The following is an 18516-nucleotide window of genomic DNA, read 5'->3' as shown; positions in this document are numbered from 1 at the left end:
GTCACCCTGTGCAAAAAATAATAAAAATATGTGTTAGTCATTGTGCAATCATTACTTTGTGATTCACGAAGCGATGATTGCTTGGTTAGTGATTAAATGGCGCTAATCATCATCAGGCACTCTGATTCGTCAACTTTTGACAAACCAAACGGCGACACATGGCGGCACAAATAAACGGGTTAAAAATTACTTTAGAAAATCATATTAAATAAATAAATCCCCAAAAATAGATATAAATATATATTTCGACTTAGAAAAATCATATCTTTCCAAATTTAATGTCTAAAAACTCCAAAAAAATCATATTCTGTCTCAAAATTTATATTCTATTAGAATCTATTGTTAAAAAATTCATAAAAATAAATACAAAATTATAAAATTCAGGAATTCATTCTAAAAATAGATTTCATCGTTATAAGCTTGATAACATTCAAATATGAGTGATCTAATGCGAATAGACATGTAACTATGGTGAAATTAATGTACTAAATATACATGTTATAAGTGATGACTCTTATGCTTTGTCAGTCCAATAGCATCACCTGATGATGTTGAAGAAATCCCTCCCCATTCTTCTTATACATTGTATACATGAAGTATAGTATAGGCGCTAATACTACTGCATTTCACTAGATTGGAACAAGGACATTAAAAAGCAAAAAGTTGAGCCCTAGATGATTTGATTGACAAGGTATAAAGACAAATATACAAATGTCTTGTGGTGACATTTCCAATTATACCATCATCAATAATAAGGGGTTCAATATTTTATGTAAGGACAGTGTTGAGATGAGTATCAACCCCACAAAACTGTAGAGGGTTATGAAAGGGTATATTTTTTCACACAGGTGCCCAATGTGTCCTTGACAATGGCTGCATGGATTACCAATAATATGTGTGGCTTCACATCACAGTGTATTGGGAACTATATTAGTGTTGGCTGGTTTTATGTCCTTGATCTGGATGAAAACATAAAATGGTTAATGTGTTGGAAGATTTGAAATGGAATGAAACACTATCTAAAAAATGATGAAATGAATTTCCTAGGCATGAATTGAATATGAGGTTTCTAATATCCTTGACTGAGATGTGTCGAGCTGCTCAAGTGTGAAGACTATAGGCATATCCAAATCTCCTCCTCCACCTTTACGAGCTCTATCAATGATCCATTATCATCATTACGTTATCCGTATCACATTGGGAATAAAGAGGAGCAAAGAGGAGAAGAGAGAAGAAGTTGAAGAGCACGAACATTATGGACATGGTGAACTTCATTGACAACCTTTCATTATTTATATTAAGCAGATATTGTCCATAACAAAACCACAAACTTTAAGTATATCTTTTGACGTCCAAAATATCATTTATGTGTGACCCTACAAGCACATATATCTCTCTAGGTAATGAAGCTAATGACCCAAAAAACTTTATTGGCCCTCTAAAATATTAACTATATCATCAACATATAAATTAATGGTTACTCAATACAACCCAATTGATTGGTTGAGTCTCTAGCCTATGGGGTGCCATCCTGACCTTGTGCTCTAGAATATACAAAGGAGTGTGTATTGACTCACTCATGGAACCTGTGTGTCATCAATTACCATGTACTATTAGTCCCTCGTCCACTTGATGCTCCAATGATGACTTAGGTATAGTCAACTGTCAAAACCTAATTGGTCATTTGAGTTAGAACTAATGCATTCAGAAATCTCTGATAGTGTGGTGGCCGAGGGCAGCGGCCAGATGGTGGCCGACGGATGGCGGCGATCGGTTTGGAAAGGCCGGCAGGCGATGGCCGGCTGAACGCAGCCGGCTGGGACACGCGAAGCAGCGGCGGTGGTGGCCGGGTGGAGGCATCCGGCTGGCGGCGGCCGGTTGGGAACGGCTAGCTAGCGGCGGCCGCCTGACACGGCTTTGTGGCTGCCGGGTGGGGCCGCGGGCTAGGCCGAGGGGTCGCGGCACGGCCGCGTGCGGTCACTGGCTGGGCCGCGGACTGGGCTGCGGCAGGGCAGCGGGCTGGAGAACTAGATAACTTGGAAAAAAAACCTAGATAACTTGAGGGTATCGCCATCGATTCTCCCCATCTTGGAAACGCGACTCCATCGAGTTTGTGGAAGATGGAATACCTTTAGCTGGCTCGAAGAGGTCAATGTGGAGTAATGGCCTCTTGCGGTAGTATCTGCATTTGTAGCTGTCTAAGGCTACACTCGGCAACACGTCAACGGCGGCATCAGGATGAGGCGGCGGCGTCTCTCGCGGCGGTCTCAACCATGCGACGGGTTGCATTCCATGGGAGCTTGCCCTTGGGCGATGTTAGCAGCGACGACTATGGCAAGTGGCTCATCTCCATCGGCAGCGGACTCGAATGGTGACGAGCATCATCATCCTAGATTTAGTTAAAATTTCATGTTTTAGTTAGTGTTTCCGTTGTTTCTCATGGGGCCTATATATATGACCCCTAGGTTAAGAAAAAGAGAAGTCTTTTTTTTTTAGACACAAATTTTTGGAACAAGAGAGAGTCAGAGAAAGCACGTGAAGAAGGCGGCCCGGCGCCGGCCTCTCCTCGCCCGCCATCGCCAGGCGCACTAGACTGAACTGCGCCGCCGCGCTGCCGCCGCCGCCGCTGCCGCGCTGCCGCGCGCCTGGGATCGCCGCCGGCGCACCTAAGGCCGCCGCTGCCATGTGCCCCCTGAGGCCGCCGCCACGCGCGCACCCTGAAGCCAGCGCCGCGCGCGTCCCTAAGGCCGCCGCTACCATGCACCCCCTAGACCGCCGCCGCGCGCGCACCCTGAGGCTGCCGTCGCGCGCCCCTCTGAGGCTGCCGCCGCGCACCCTGAAGTCACCGTCGCGAATCTATCCCGTCCGAACCGCGCGCCCCGCTGCCCCCACGCCCACCGCCTTGGCCGCGAGCCCCTGAAGCCGCCGCCGCCGCATCTACCCCGTTCGAGCCACGCGCCCCACTGCCGCCAAGCCAGCCGCCACGGCCGCGAGCCTTGAAGCCGCTGCCGCCGCATCCACCCTGTCCGAGCCACGCGCCCCGCTGTCGCCTAGCCCCCCGCCGCGGCTGTCAGAGCCATCGGCCAGCCGCAACCCAACCGGCGGCCGCGCCGTGCACGGTCATGGCCCAGCCGTCTGCCGGCCGAGGCCGCCTCGTTCGGTCTGGCCCAGCCGGTCTAGATGGGCCAAGGTGGCCCGCCCGTCTGGTCTAGTGGGCCACCTCGCCCATTGGGCCGGCGCCAACTAGCTAGGTCCAAAGTGGCCCAGCCCGCCGGCCTAGCTCCCATGCCCCGAGGTGTCTCAACACGCGCCTCGAGGTGTCACAACTGCAAGTCTGCAACACGAAGCGCTGCGAGCTCTAGCCGCCATGCACGCACCCCGATGTGCCGCATCAGCCCTAGCCGCCCTTGCACGCGCCCCCCGAGGTGCCATGTCAGCATTGGCCGTCCACAACAAGCCTTGTGACTGAACACTGTATGACTGAGGTCAAGAATTTACAAGAATTCAAAGCTGGGGACACCCAACACAAAATCATCAAGCTTCACCTCAGTCATCCTGCCTCTATCCTTTCCGATTACTATTGTTCATGTTTTCCAAGTATAATAAGAAATTTATATTATGTGATCACGAAAATATCATAATTTTATCATTGTGTCATGCATAATATGTATTCATCTGGTGTTCTTAGACTCTACTTAACAGTTTGCGATCTTACGTAAGCATATACTGATGAGTTATATGCTTACACAGTGGGGACATATATTTTCAGGGCACCTAGAAACCCAATAGGAAAATATAAAAATGATTATATATTTCACGTATTTTTCTAATTCACACTTGATATTAAACTGAAATACCTTTGTATAAAGATGAATGATATTATTGAATTCATATTTCATGATTCTTTTGTTTAAACTCTTTACAACTGTCTTAAAAGGGTTATGGAGCACGAATCTTAATCAAGATGACCCAGTTCCTCTAGTACGCAAATTTGTATCCAAAAACTTTTCCGTCATTTCATCTTTTAAATAATGCTTTGTGTAATAACTTGCATACCCTCCATTCATTTTCCTAACCTCTGGGTTCATACATGTTTGATTCCAGATATAGGGCCAACCTAATATGCACGTTTAGGCTCAATAACTATTATAAACAATAGTGCGCACGAGCAAAGAGCCTTTCACTTTTTTATCATATTCTCACTCGAATTAGTTGTTTAATATCCATATAATATTATTTCAATCATATTTATAAAATTCATGGTTTTGAAAATATTTCAGTGATGAATAGGAAAGATCTGACTAAAAATTCATGAAAACATATTAGCATACTAGCTCTTCTTGAATCGCCAGTTTGACATTAGATTAGCATAAAACCCCTATCTTAAACCAAATTAATAATTTCATTGCTTTAAATGTATAGTTCTGAATTTTCTATTATGTTAGAATTATCATGTGAAACTTAAAAATATAGATTATACTTATGTTACCATAATATGATAACGACATAATATGATTATAAAGTGATATCATACCCTTGAATATTTTATTTTTTTTCAAAATGAATTAATTTGATACTGTGTTCTGAACTTATAATTTAAGCCAATGTATTAAACAATCAGATCATTCCATTTTATCACCTTTAATAACATTATTGTGCATAGATGCCTTGCTTAAAATATGTACATATTTATGTGTTATATTCGTATATCGGATGCTTTATTGACAAATAAAACATAAGAGAGCACTGACAAATAAAACATTAAAGTGTCTCTGAGAATGTTTATTAATGGTTATCCAAGTGAGCAATATTTAATCAGGACGCTGTCTTGGAATCCAAATCAACTATTAATGTCTGCAATACTTAAGAAATTTTGTATCAAAGGTAGAAATAAAATATCTAGGGCATCATGTTTCAATTTTTTTTGCCGGATGTTATTTTTCAATTCTCTTCGGTTTTTATGTCACAATAATTTCTCAATATTTTTTCTTAAATTAAGAATAACCTTCGACTATCATAGTTCCTGATGTAGTCCTTTATAGGGGGTTACTTGTCAACCTGGCCTTCTTGTCTCATAAGCTAGTATACTCTATAACCTTATATTCACAACACATAAGCTGATGGTTTTTCTCAAACAGATGGAGGTGCATATATATGCACGAGGCTGTTTTTTAGTATATTCAGGCTATAATCATACACAATGGAACATTTTTTTAGGTCTCTATGTGGTCGCACTTTTCATGAAAATTAAGCTAACCACAATGAAGAAAAGAAAATCCAACCAACTTATTGTACATGCCTTAGCTATTATGGTCTCTACCTCAGGGAATCAATGAGAGATACATTTGAATATATTATAAAAATCTATATCATATAATAATGTAGGGATAGACAGTTCCGCATTTTAAGAGTATAGAGTAAAACAAGAGAACACCACTGAGACCAAAATTGATACATAACTGATATTTCGTGTGTGTGATTATTAAAGCTTATATATTTGCTTTGAATATCGATGGCGTTGAAATTCTCGTTAACCTTTGAATTTTTTGGAATAACAGTCAGTTTGACTGATTTATGTGTATTGAACCTTATCAAGTTAATTTACATGATGATTTATAAAAATATTTTGAAGAGCATTATTTATCAGTTAAAAAAATTTGTTGATAACAATTATACTGGAAATTTTTTAAAAAATTTGAAGTATGAAGCTTTTGTGTACATAAATTTTATAAATTATACACGAACAATGAAGACAAACATGGGTCAAAATAGGCCAAAATATGAAGGATTTAAGATTAAAATAAATATCTTAATTTAAATAAGTTATGTTTTGACTTGTCATACACTATTATTAAGAGTGAGATAACATAATATGTATTAAGAAGGATAAATTGATTTGAATGCATTATTTGGCATCAAGTTTAAAATCTATGAAATCTGTGATTACTCATAGGTTGAATCCACAATGCTTGGCTAAAATGTAATGTTATGAAACTCCAGTTCTTCAGCTGATTAGCTTCTATTTCTCTTGTTCCCATGAAAAAGTCAAAGTAATATCATCCAGATTTACTAAAATTTTAGTGTTCCAGGTAAAAAGAAAGATTATGTGAGCCCAAAAATATGGGCTTATGCATTTCTATACCGAACTGAATTTTCGAGAGTAATCATACACCTCTAGTAAAAATGAAATAAAAAATATGGGATCAATCATTAGATTCTTATATCAGTTAATTTCATTCTGTATTATCTGATGTAGGATTCTTCCCCTGTAAGCACCCTGAAACAAAAAAAATCTAGTTTCTAGACCTTATCTATTATTTGTATTTACCTGATATGCCTTTAATGAATCAGTAATTTTGGTGATTTTATTGCTTGATTTATCGCACACCCAATTGATTCCCTAGCTTTTTTATTACTTGAATTATTTTTTGTGCCAACTACTTTGAAATGTTAGGAGCATTGAATTTTAATATGTTCAAATGTTTCTTTAGAAAAACCTACTAATATCTTTTTTGATGAGTTCCATGATGAGCTTCAAAATTTAGCAAAATTTTATTTAATAGTGCGGCCTACCAAAACTAATCCAATAAGATTTTCAATATTTTGGAAAACTAAATAATTAGGATTTAAATGTAATTTTATTCGCCAAATAAATCAAGTGTGATGTAAACATATATAATGGATACACTAGATACGTATATATATTATTTAAATAATTTTCAGTTCCAAACTAATTTTTCTTTTCTTAGTGTTTTGAAAATATATTCATCAGCTAACCATTTCTAAGAAAACTTATTTCAAATATTGCACATCTCTCTTCGTAATTAGAGTAACCATAATGTGATTATTGTGTATTCAGAATGAATTAAGTTCTCTTTTCTGCTTACTTTTACAAAGACAGAGGTACTATATTGTTACTTCCATATTCATTTTTTTTTATTTTTGATGATATGTGAAAATATATCACTCACTGAATCCTAATGTTAAGGTGAAATTTTTAGTTCAGTTCATGTATTATGGAAGGTATGGATTCATAGTTGATAAGTTTTTCTTCAGTGTGGATCCATTTTGTTTCATAGACTTAAATTCCTATTTGTATGTTTTAATCAATGCTCGTGAATGTGTGGTGCATAAATTTGATGATAAAGATAGCCAATATCACATTGAAATTTTGAGGTAAATCATAAGCCATTTTTTGCTTTAAAAAACCCATATATTAACGAGAGATCACGGCCAGTTTGTAAAGAATATAGCTTGAACATACAAACCAACTACTTTGTGCTTAGAGGTGTTCCTCCATCTGTTCAATAAAAACTATCAACTTCTGGGTTACGGATGTATGGTTGTTAAAATACACTACAGTTATTTCTCAAAATTACTCTCATATGGGGTTGATTTTGGTTCAGTAACCTTGATTTATCCCTGCAAATGGTATCCCTATCGTTTTCAAATCTTCATATCTATTGGTTTCATCATGCAAATAAAATTAGTCATTGAATGCATGTGTGAGTTGCTTGGTTTGAACCATACATAGTCAGTTATCTTCATGTGCATAGTCCCAATATGAATAAACATGAATGTTCCAATGTCAAGCCCATTGACTAAAGGTTGAAATGGGATACAAAAGCATTTAACAATGAATTTTGGGATTTTTGTTTTGCAAGCATTTTATAGAATTTTATAGGACTTATATTCAAGAAGAAAGCAAACAAAATGAATTCAAATATTCATATTTGATATATTTGAAATAGAAAAGCATAATATTTTATACGATATGGATTTTGAGGGAAGTTTTAGAATTGATATAAAAATACAAGTATTTAAAATGATAAATAATCTTCAAAAAATGAGTTAGTGAGTGTTTATTCAATTAAATACAACTGTTTTTGCAGACTTATAGAGGATAAATGCTATTTCTAACATTTATAAAAATCTATAGCATCTAACATCATCCCATTTGATGCATGATTAAATAAGTTACAAGGAGGACAACAATATGACTTAGGAACCATCCCATCACTAAACTTGGCCTCAATGTCATCAGTGAGAGATATTCTCTTTGCCCGTTCACTCCTGCGCCTAATGGGAAATTTAGAGTCAAGTCATTTATAAAATACATCAACATTTAGAGTCAAGTCATTTCACACAATATTGAATAAGTTAAAAAGAAAAAATTACAACGTTGAGAAATTTGGGAGAAAACAGAAGATTCAACTCGTGGGATAATTTACAAGAGATTCATTCAATAATTAATCAAGAAATCAGTTACTGAACGTTAAGGTTCGGTTGAGTACATGGATAGTTTATTCTTAAGTTTTAGTGCAGTATCTTGAGAGGTACAAGAAAGAGGAGGAAACATACAAATGCTAGACTATGAGTGTTTAAAAGATGAATCTTGGTTTCCACACATCATTACTATCAGTGACTTTGATCCTAAGAATGATCAAATCTGCATCAACATAGAAGATGAAATAGGGATACTAAGATGGGCAGAAGAGAGTCAGGAGGAAGAAGGTATACTAAAGCATCTTGTGATACTTGATTGAATATTTGAAATATTTTGCTTTGAGATATATTCGATGATTATTTACTTTGAAATAATGACACTAAGATGAGGAGAAGAGAATCAGGAGCCATGAAGGCACACTAAACCTTGTGATACTTAATTAAATACTTCAAAATTTTCCTTTGAGATTTATTCAATGATTATTTCTTATGGAGTGATTTTTCTACATATCTGTTTGTGTTTGGATTAACAAAAAATAGAGACTCTAAGTGGACCTTAGTAGGCTTAGGGGGTCAACTAGTTAATGGCTTTAGGGGCTGAATAATTGGAGAATTTGGGGGTTGAGTCAAAGGAGGCCAAGCTTCATCATTTTACAGAAGACTTTGGGGGGTCAATGTTGATAGAGCTTCACCAAACTCTTTTTATCGGTATCCTTGCTATGACTTGCATCCAAGTGTTATATTTTGGGGCATTCACATAAGCTTGGTCAGTACTCATCATCATCTAGGGCTAAATACCATACTCCTGATCAACATTAAGGACTAGCCTAAATTTTCTAACAAAATAACTTACTTTACCCTACCATCTATATCATTTTACAGATAGGTAAAATGTATTTGAGATAGTTAACTAGATTAGAGTGAATACCTGCACTATTTTAAAGTAATAGTGATGTTTCTTCATTGGAACTGTTGCTGCAACATACTCTAGATTCATGACTGAACAAAAATATATCCCCTAACATGCTAAAAACTTTGCCTTATTAAGTAGAAAAGATGAACAAGTAACTATTAGTTAAACATAAGTACATCATTGCAAAAAACGATAATTATTTACGGCGGATGAATTTGCTAATTTTAAAGGATGATAAATATTTAATTGATATTTTTCTCATGGCTCCATATTTATCAGCATATCTGATACTGTGTTAGCCAGCCAAACACAAGAAAAAGTGCTAACATCAACAAACAAATCACATGGATGCAGTCTAGGCACATCATGGTAGAGAGCTATATTAGAAGAACCATAATCATATGTCTATCCTTGCTAGCAGCTACTGTGTCATACTTGGGGTAACCTGATCATGGTAGAGAGCTATATTATTAGAACCATAATCATTTGTCTATCCTTGCTAGCAGCTACTGTGTCATACTTGGGGTAACCTGATCATGGTAGAGAGCTATATTATTAGAACCATAATCATTTGTCTATCCTTGCAAGCATCTACTGTCTCATACTTGGGGGGAACCTGATCATGGTAGAGAGCTATATTAGTAGAACCATAATCATTTGTCTATCCTTGCAAGCATCTACTGTCTCATACTTGGGGGGAACCTGATCATGGTAGAGAGCTATATTAGAAGAACCGTAATCATATGCAACAAGCTACTGTCATACATGGGGGGAACCTTATCTCATTGACAAACAAAAAAATCCGTGATCTCACACTTCAATGTGGAATTCTAGTGTCATGACATGGCATATCAACATAAAAGCTCTTATTTTGATAATCAACCTGTGATTCATATTGTGTCCAATCTAATGAGGTGCCACCTCATAAAAGAAAAGTTAAAGGCCAGCATCATGAACTTTTATAAATGTCAATTGACCTTAAGTAAGTTAAATTTAAATTCAAGAAACTTATATACAATGGTGTATATTAATTTTAAGCTACAACTTTCGGTTTTATAAAGATACAAGGTATTAGATTTTGCTTTTCGGATCTCAGTATGAGCACGACGACCTTCTCCACTGCTACACAGTCCTCTACTTCCTTCAGAAAGATGGAGCTGGCCGAGCGGCGCTCCGAGTTCCATCGGTGTCAGAGTTCGGCGTTTTTTGCAGCATGAACCCGTCTCATTTGGTGGGGAGTTTGATCTCACATGAGAACTTCCGGCCAATACTTCTCCTCAGTTTCGAGGTCCTTATCTGAGCACTTTCGACCGAAGCACAGAAAACCCTCCGTGGGTATTGCACGGAGGAGGGTGCCAGTTGAAAATGCAGCGATCACGGAATCAATTGGCAAACATTTTTGTTGCGGACGTCTTAAAGAATCAATACATTGGCTGGTACTTTGTCATTGGCGAGGGGAATTTTCTGGGTTTGATTTTCTGTGCTCTGTTATCAAGTTTATCGCAGGAAATGGGAATCGGATTCAAGCTAGACAACTGCATGCTTATCTCACCGTTGTCGGCGTCGGCAATGATACCTTCCTCTCCAACCATTTGATTAGTATGTATGGGAAGTGCGGCTCCTTAGACGACGCTTACTCGGTTTTTTCCATAATTCATAATAAGAATGTACATTCTTGGAATGCATTGGTGTCCTGTTACTGTAGAGCTGGGTTTGTATCTACAGCTCGTCGGCTGTTTGATCAAATGCCTGAAAGGGATTCCGTGTCTTGGAATGTGATGATATCTGGGTACGATCGCCATGGGCCTTGCGAAGAGGCGCTGAGAATTTTCCAAAGTATGAGGCTTTCGGGTGCAGTGACAGACCACTTTGGTGTATCAAGTGCGTTGAGTGCTTGCTGTAATCTTCGGTTTTCTATAAATGGTAAACTTCTCCACGGTTTTTCAGTGAAAGTTGGACTGTCTCTGAACCTTCACGTCGGCAGTGCTCTTGTTGAGTTGTATTCTAAATGCTTTTTTCTCTGTGAGGCCCGCCGGGTTTTTGACACATTGAAGATCAGAGAGCCCTTCACTTGGAATTCCATGCTTTCAGGGTATGTTCATTGTTCCCGGATAGACCAGGCGCTTCAATTCTTCAATCAGATGCCTTTCAGGGATGTTGTTTCTTGGACTATGATCATCGAAGGTTGTTCTTATCATAATCGGAATGGAGAGTCCGTTGATTTATTCTGGAAAATGAGAGAATCTGGCTTACAAGCTGATCAGGTAGCTTTTGTTTGTGCACTTAATGCCTGTATTGAGTTATTGAATCTGGAAGAAGGGTCCAAAGTACATTGTCTGGCAATTAAGTGCGGATATGAAACAGATGCTACCGTGGGCAGCGTCCTTGTATCCCTTTACGCCAAGTGTGGAAATTTCAGTAATGCAATCAGAGTTACAGAATTAATGCCGGTGGTTGATGATTTCTCCTGGAGTGTTTTGATTGCGGAATATGCAAAACATAGTCATATAGAGAGAGCCAGGTCTTTATTTGAAATTACTACGGAGAAGAGCATTGCGTTGTGGAACGCTCTCATCGCAGGTTATTCAGATCTTGGAATGTTTGAAGAGGGAGCCCTGGCTTTCAAGGAAATGTGTTTGTACGGGTGGAAGCCCGATGCTTACACTTATGGGAGCCTCCTCACTGCTTCCAACGCATGTGGTCTTAGATATGGCGAGCAACTTCATTGCAATATAACAAGAACTGGACTCTGCTCTTCTTTTTTTGTGTGCGGGGCCCTTATTGACATGTACTTTTTCTTCAATCAGGACAAAGCTGCTGAAGAAATCTTTCGGAAAATCATGGAACCTAATGTTGTTCTGTGGAATGTTATGATACTGGGATATGACCAAAACTACATGAATTGTGAGGCTATGAATACTTTTTTAGCGATGAGACGTTCTGGTTCAAAGCCAGATAACATTACCCTCTCATGTGTTCTCGATGTATGTTCATCTACATCTGCTCAAGCATGGGGAATTCAGGTTCATGCACTTTCCCACAAAACTGGCTTTGAACGTGATGTTATTGTCGGAAGCGCAATAGTAGACATGTATGCAAAATGTGGACAGTTATGGTCGGCCACACTCTCATTTTCAGATATAATTCAACCCAATGTCTTCTCATGGACAGCATTACTTGGTGGGTATGTGAAGTGCGGACTCTGGGATAAAGCAAGAGCTTTGTTTGGGCAGATGCCTGAGAAGAATATTGTTTCTTGGAATGTTATGCTGTCAGGATATGTTCAACAGAACTGTTCATGGGATGCCCTTGATCTGTATTCTCTGATGAGTAGATTGGGGATATGGCCGAATCATGTCTCCTTCATAAACATACTGTCTGCCTGTAGCAAGTTATTATTGAAAGACCAAGGCAGGCAGGTACACGCCCAGATAATCAAAACAGGTTATCATATTCATGCTTATGTTGGCGCTGTAATAGCAAGCATGTATGAGAGTTTTGAGCTGGGTGCAATCAACAAGGAGGCAGGCTAAGTCTGGTAACCCTTCTTTTGCAAACCAAAATGGCCAATATATATAGTAAAGGTCATAAGATTATGGAATGTCTCTTTTCAACTTTTATTTTAGCCCATTATATCTTGAGTTCTTCCTATTCATGTAAATGCCTAAAGGTTCATTCCTGATTAAATCATGTATTTTAAATTATGTTTTGTTATATTACTCTACTATATGATGGGTTCACATAATTTAATATTTTCTTTTCCACATACTCACAAAGCTCTTGTAGATTTTTGTCTGTTTATTTCAAGATGTGCTCTGACCACTGGTTGACCTATGGTACTGCATTGATTATATCATGTGCATCGTTTTCTTTTATATCTGCATTTAGTCACTGTATGATGCTAGTAAAATATTATTTATTTTCTCTAAAACTCAAGGCCATACTGTCGGATGTAAGAATGACCACGTCCGCTGCTGCTGTTAGATGAGAGATACAACCCTATACGTCATTTTGGCATTGAAGCCCGTTAGTAGCATTGTCGTCATTTCACGTTCACATATGTTTTCATTTCAATGGGGCAGGCCTCCTTCAGGAGGAAGCCAATAATGAAAAGGTAAGCTCTAATTGCAGCTCCATTCTTGTCTCTCCTCTCTTCAGTAATGCAATCCCTTTGCCCCTGTGATTCCCTGCCCCTGCATTTGTCTCTACTGCACCGCATCTTCCAATGGCTCACCCCTGGTTGATTCCTGCATCCTCCATTTGACCTCTCTTTTTCTTCCTTCCCTGACATATCATTGGTTGTGCAGCCACTCCAATCCATTGCCACCTCCACTCTGATCCAACGCCACCTCCGTCACCATTGCCACTGGAGCATCATCCAAGTCCACCATGACCAACGCTGGTCTTGCATCAGCCACAACATAAGATTTCTCCAATGCTTGCTTCCCTTGTCACTACCACACGTCCCTGCTATAACACCAACCACCACTGCCGTAATCATCACCGCTGTCACACCCCTGTGGAACTTCCAACTGCTGAAAATTTATGCTTCAGCTGCTCTAGTTTCTGCTACCACAACCCAAGAGTACTGCCAGCCATCCTCAGTACCTTTTATTCCTTCCCCCCACTTCACTGAAGCCAAAACCCTGCAGTGCCACCAATAACCACCTCTGTCTCCCACCTCACGCCAACCTCATCATCTCCATAGCACCCTACACTGCCACCAGCCACATTCTGCCCGCTCAGTGTAGCAACCCCTGAGTGCTGCGATACACTGTCACTGCCTTCTGCCTCCGCCGGTGACAGCTCTCATGCTGCTGCCCTCTGCATTGGAGAAATCCATTGCTGCTGCTGCAGCTCCACCTATGTGCCAACTCGTGCTACTGTGGTTGTGAACCCGCAAAGGGACACAGACATTGCTGACCCCATGTTTCATGACCATCTGGTTCTGAATAGGGTCATCATTCTGACTGGGTCAGCCCAATAGTCTGGCCTGGCAGAAGAGCCCAGGCCAACCCCACCTGAGCATCTGACCAGGTTGGCCCATAGTGACGGTCCATCTAAATTCAGATTAGCGTGTCCAGGCCATGGACCAGTATTGCAGACCTGCCACAGTCCAGCCATGGACAGTCCAAGGAAGAGCCCTGATCCAGCTTGAGACCAGCCCGTAGAGGAGCCACAATCCAACCCATGGACCAAGCGTCCAAACCATCTGTGGTCCAGCCATTGCAAGTCCAGGAAAGAGTCGTGATCTGGCCACATACCAGCCTGTGGAGGAGCCTCCACGCAAGCTCGCTGACCACCGTTGGATCATTGTTTATTAGATCTTGTGCAATGGACTAAATATCATGCCAAATATGTTAGTAATCTCATAGATTTTTAATTCCTGACATAACATTATTAACAGTCCCGCATTATCATCTATGCATCTATTCTTATTTTTGTCTAAGTTCGTGTTCTTTTGTTATTTTTTTTATAGTAGATCAAGCTTTTAGATGGCTTCGCAGTACTGTTACACCTCATGATGACTCTCATTAAACTTCTTCAAAGTTGAATACTAGCTTCTGTGTCATCTGGACAAAGCTAGATATTGTACTCAGGCTCATCAGGAGAGAATAAATTTATTAGATCTTGTGCAATGGACTAAATATCATGCCAAATATGTTAGTAATCTCATAGATTTTTAATTCCTGACATAACATTATTAACAGTCCCGCATTATCATCTATGCATCTATTCTTATTTTTGTCTAAGTTCGTGTTCTTTTGTTATTTTTTTTATAGTAGATCAAGCTTTTAGATGGCTTCGCAGTACTGTTACACCTCATGATGACTCTCATTAAACTTCTTCAAAGTTGAATACTAGCTTCTGTGTCATCTGGACAAAGCTAGATATTGTACTCAGGCTCATCAGGAGAGAATAAATTTACTGATAATCATCTCCAATTGTTCGAGTATAATTTTACCAAGCTTATTGAGCTATGAATCTGTCTGTATTGGCATCGTAATTTATCATGTAAACGACTCTAATCATCATTTTTTATTTTTTTTCAGTAGAATACCAGATCATATGTATATTTCTACTGGACTCTGACGCTGTATTTGTAGTTTGTTGCCAACAGATGACTCAATGCCTCGGCCACTTTTTTGATTCCTTTGGGATTCATTTGACTCGACAAACAAAATGACTTTGTTGGATGCTGGGATACTGATACCAGACCAGATCCATCTCTATCAAGAAGTACCAGTTATGGGCTCAGCCCACAAGTCCATTGGCATATAATGCGTGAGCATCTCAAGAAGAAATACTTATTGGCAGCTCGAAAGTAAGCTTCAAATCCCTCTCTTACTTTGTCAAGTGAGTAACTCCTTATTTGTCTCTGTGTCTTGACCCTCTCATCTGTCTCTTTATCGTCTTCATATTATGAACATATAGTCTCTTTTCATTGACTTTACCTTGGCATTTGTTGTAGGTCACATTGCCTCCATCATTTTGGTAACAGAATATGGATCCTTGCGGCAGCCCCTAGGTTTTCTTGGATCACTTCTGATGTGATCCACTAACCCAAGCTGACTGGCTGGCATCCCAGGCCAAGAAGGGAGAAGAACTGCTCTCATATTGACCTCCCAAGGGCTTGTAGAAGAATGAAGAAAATAAAACAGGCAAATGCCACACATGCCAACCAAGGAGCACATGACAGTAAATTAAGCGCGAAGTCCAAGGCGGGAAGCCTGCATAAATGGGGGAACCGTCCTCATTCACAAACAGATTTGACATTTCTTGGAGTGGTTGCTGCGGCGGCGGCAACTGGGCTGGAGTGTGGGACATCCCCCGGATTCAGAGGGAGCATTGGCCGATGCGGCATTGCTTCCAAATCTCTATCTCTTCTCTTCTGACCTGTTTACTATTTGACCCCTACTTGTTCTCATTCTAATTTGATCGTTGAGAATAACATTGTCGCAGATTCTACAAAATATATATATTTGTTGAATTTTGAAATATGACTTGTGAGGAAATTGAAATGGTGTTCAGATGCATTATTATTTTGGATCATCTTGAGTTAACTTTATTCAGAAGTTAATTCATCTGACTTTTAGAGAAATATTATTTTTTCTTCAGGAACTTTCATTTATGGTTACCTGGAAGTTCGTTTAACCTGACACTATTAAATATATATTTTGACGGAATTTTTGAGAGATATCTTACAGCGTCCTACACGATAAACATAAAATTAATTTTTATTTTTTTCTTTAAATGAGGTTTTTATTTCTTTAACCTATGTTTTTTAAGTGTTAAATGGCAATAATATATATCGTATCATCGATTTGTGAATATTTTCAATCCAGAGTGTATTTCAAGACTATTCATTGAATGGACATTGTTGGAAACTCTAATTCATGAAATTGAGAGAGTTGAAGTGTAGAGAGATAGAGAGAGAGATGAGACGAAGTTGGTGGCAGGGCGGTGGGAGGAACCCGCCGCCCTGGAAGTCAAAGAAGATAGACGGGGAAACACTCAAGTGGGTCAAGAATGTTCCCTCCCTTTGATTTCCTATTCTCTCTCTCTCTCTCTCTCTTTCTCTCTCTTCAAAAGGGCCTATCTAAGCCATACAAGACTTCAAAATCCTGAAAAAAACTCAATGAAGTCTAGGCCTGTATTTCTGAGCTATAGAAAAATGGGCAAAGTTTTTTCTAAGCCTGTATTTTCTGTAGAAAGGGACATAAATCAGAAAATTTTGGGGAAAAAGGTTTAGGAACGAAAATTTTAGCGATGAGGCTGGTAACATGCTGAATTCTGCATAAAATTCTGCATAACATGCCAAAAATGCCTATATTGGCATTTATGTATCTTTCAAGCATCATTTATTCATTATAAAATGTGATCACACTCAAAATACAGAATTATATATCGAGTATTCCCAAAATTTTCTTATTCTCAATAATATTTTTCTTCATTTTCAATTTTGTAAATATTTTTACGATTTTCTGTGGGTATTTCTATGCATTTAATGATTTCCCAGGATTTGAATCCATCTGGCTGCGTGTTCCTATTTCTTTCATCACGCAGTGCATTCAATGATTGGCGCATGAATTTTATCAGTGTCATTCAATGTTTGAAGACAGAGCATTGGATGGCACCAGCTGGTCGATTTGATGGCAAAAAATGAAGGTGCCTTTACATTTACCACTTATAATGACATAAGTACATTTTCTAATCATCGATAAGTTTAAGTAATTCTCATTTTCTGCAGAGAAAATCGTGGACCAATCATGAAGCCTAGAATGAGAAGACGATAGGGTCTTGACTTATTCAAAGAACATGAAGTGCATGGAAAAAAGAGGCGAAAAGTGGTCATGATTGCCGCACGACAAGAGACCTCTTGGGGCACGATTAGCCTCAGATTTTAGGGAAAAATAGAGAAAAGGGTCATTTCGATTGAAGTTTAACGGTCGGTGGAATCCTGTGACAATGGAAAGTTTTCTTTTTTCATCAACACGTTGATTCTTGAAGAGAGTTGATGTTTTATTTTGTCTAAGAGTAGGGATGCGCTCAGAGTGCCGATTTTTTTACACAGGTGTTCAGTGAACAATTACCAGCATTCAGCTTTAAAGAGAGAAGTTTCTGACCATGTCGTACTCCACTTTATATTAAATCAAGTAGATACAGAGTAGATTAAGTTAAACTTGGGGCCACTAAACCACATACATCCGCAACCAGTGTTTGCTTCTTCATTTTCTCTTGTCCAATTGTGAATGCCCCGACTCTTGTGATTTCTCTTTCCAAGTGTCGAAAAGTCAAAACCTTTTTGCATTCCTCTTTTCTCTTCACCCATTGCATCCAAACACTATCTCTCTGTTTGTTATCACCTTACTAGTAATAATACACAATCACTCTATTTGTTATTCCCTTACTAGTAATAATAAAATTATTTAGGGCGAAGAATTATAATTTCCATAAGATATGTGCCTACACATAAAGTGTACAAAACATCCATTCTAAGTGAGGATTTGCATTTATCTCGGGCTCACTCTTCTAGAGGCAAGGTTCCTGTCTTTAGGCTGCTTTTCTCTCACGTTCATCTTTTTCCTAAAATCGTTCCCTTTCGTCAGCTATTAACCTTTTTCCAATTATCCTCAATGTCTAATTAGGCGCAACTCAAAATAAAACATTTTGTGAATCAGATACTTCTTTAAAAATCAATTCTTGGAACTGGAGAAAATATCTCTTTTCACCACGAGAAAATATCTTTAAAATACAGAGAATGCTAAAGCACAAAATCCACAACTGATGGCCGAGGAGAATGATGAAAAAAATCATTTGGATATCAGAAATTTCTAATGGGCTTCAGGACAGAATTCATAAGACTTTGTCAATAG

The 18516-nt window shown here is 38.9% G+C and overlaps 1 protein-coding gene across 5 annotated transcripts; it reads left to right on the top strand.

Annotated features, from left to right (window-relative positions):
• Nucleotides 1–10238: 10238 nt before the first annotated feature.
• On the top strand, nucleotides 10239–16160 carry LOC144702172 (pentatricopeptide repeat-containing protein At2g13600-like). 5 transcript variants are annotated; one of them, XM_078574098.1, is made up of 4 exons: nucleotides 10239–12677; nucleotides 14619–15154; nucleotides 15247–15464; nucleotides 15612–16160. In XM_078574098.1, the coding sequence occupies exon 1, from the start codon at nucleotides 10390–10392 to the stop codon at nucleotides 12670–12672; it is 2283 nt and encodes a 760-aa protein (XP_078430224.1). In that variant the 5' UTR covers nucleotides 10239–10389; the 3' UTR covers nucleotides 12673–12677; nucleotides 14619–15154; nucleotides 15247–15464; nucleotides 15612–16160. The 5 variants fall into 5 exon arrangements, with proteins under 5 accessions (XP_078430224.1, XP_078430226.1, XP_078430222.1 ...); XM_078574100.1 differs by lacking the exon at nucleotides 14619–15154 and having other exon boundaries at nucleotides 15261–15464; XM_078574096.1 differs by lacking the exon at nucleotides 14619–15154.
• Nucleotides 16161–18516: the final 2356 nt, after the last annotated feature.

The sequence above is a fragment of the Wolffia australiana genome, chromosome 4 (genome assembly GCF_029677425.1).
Source record: "Wolffia australiana isolate 7733 chromosome 4, ASM2967742v1".
NCBI classification, from domain to species: Eukaryota; Viridiplantae; Streptophyta; class Magnoliopsida; order Alismatales; family Araceae; genus Wolffia; species Wolffia australiana.
The sequence above is the reverse complement of the archived record's forward strand: the minus strand, read 5'-3'. Positions and strand labels throughout refer to the sequence as shown.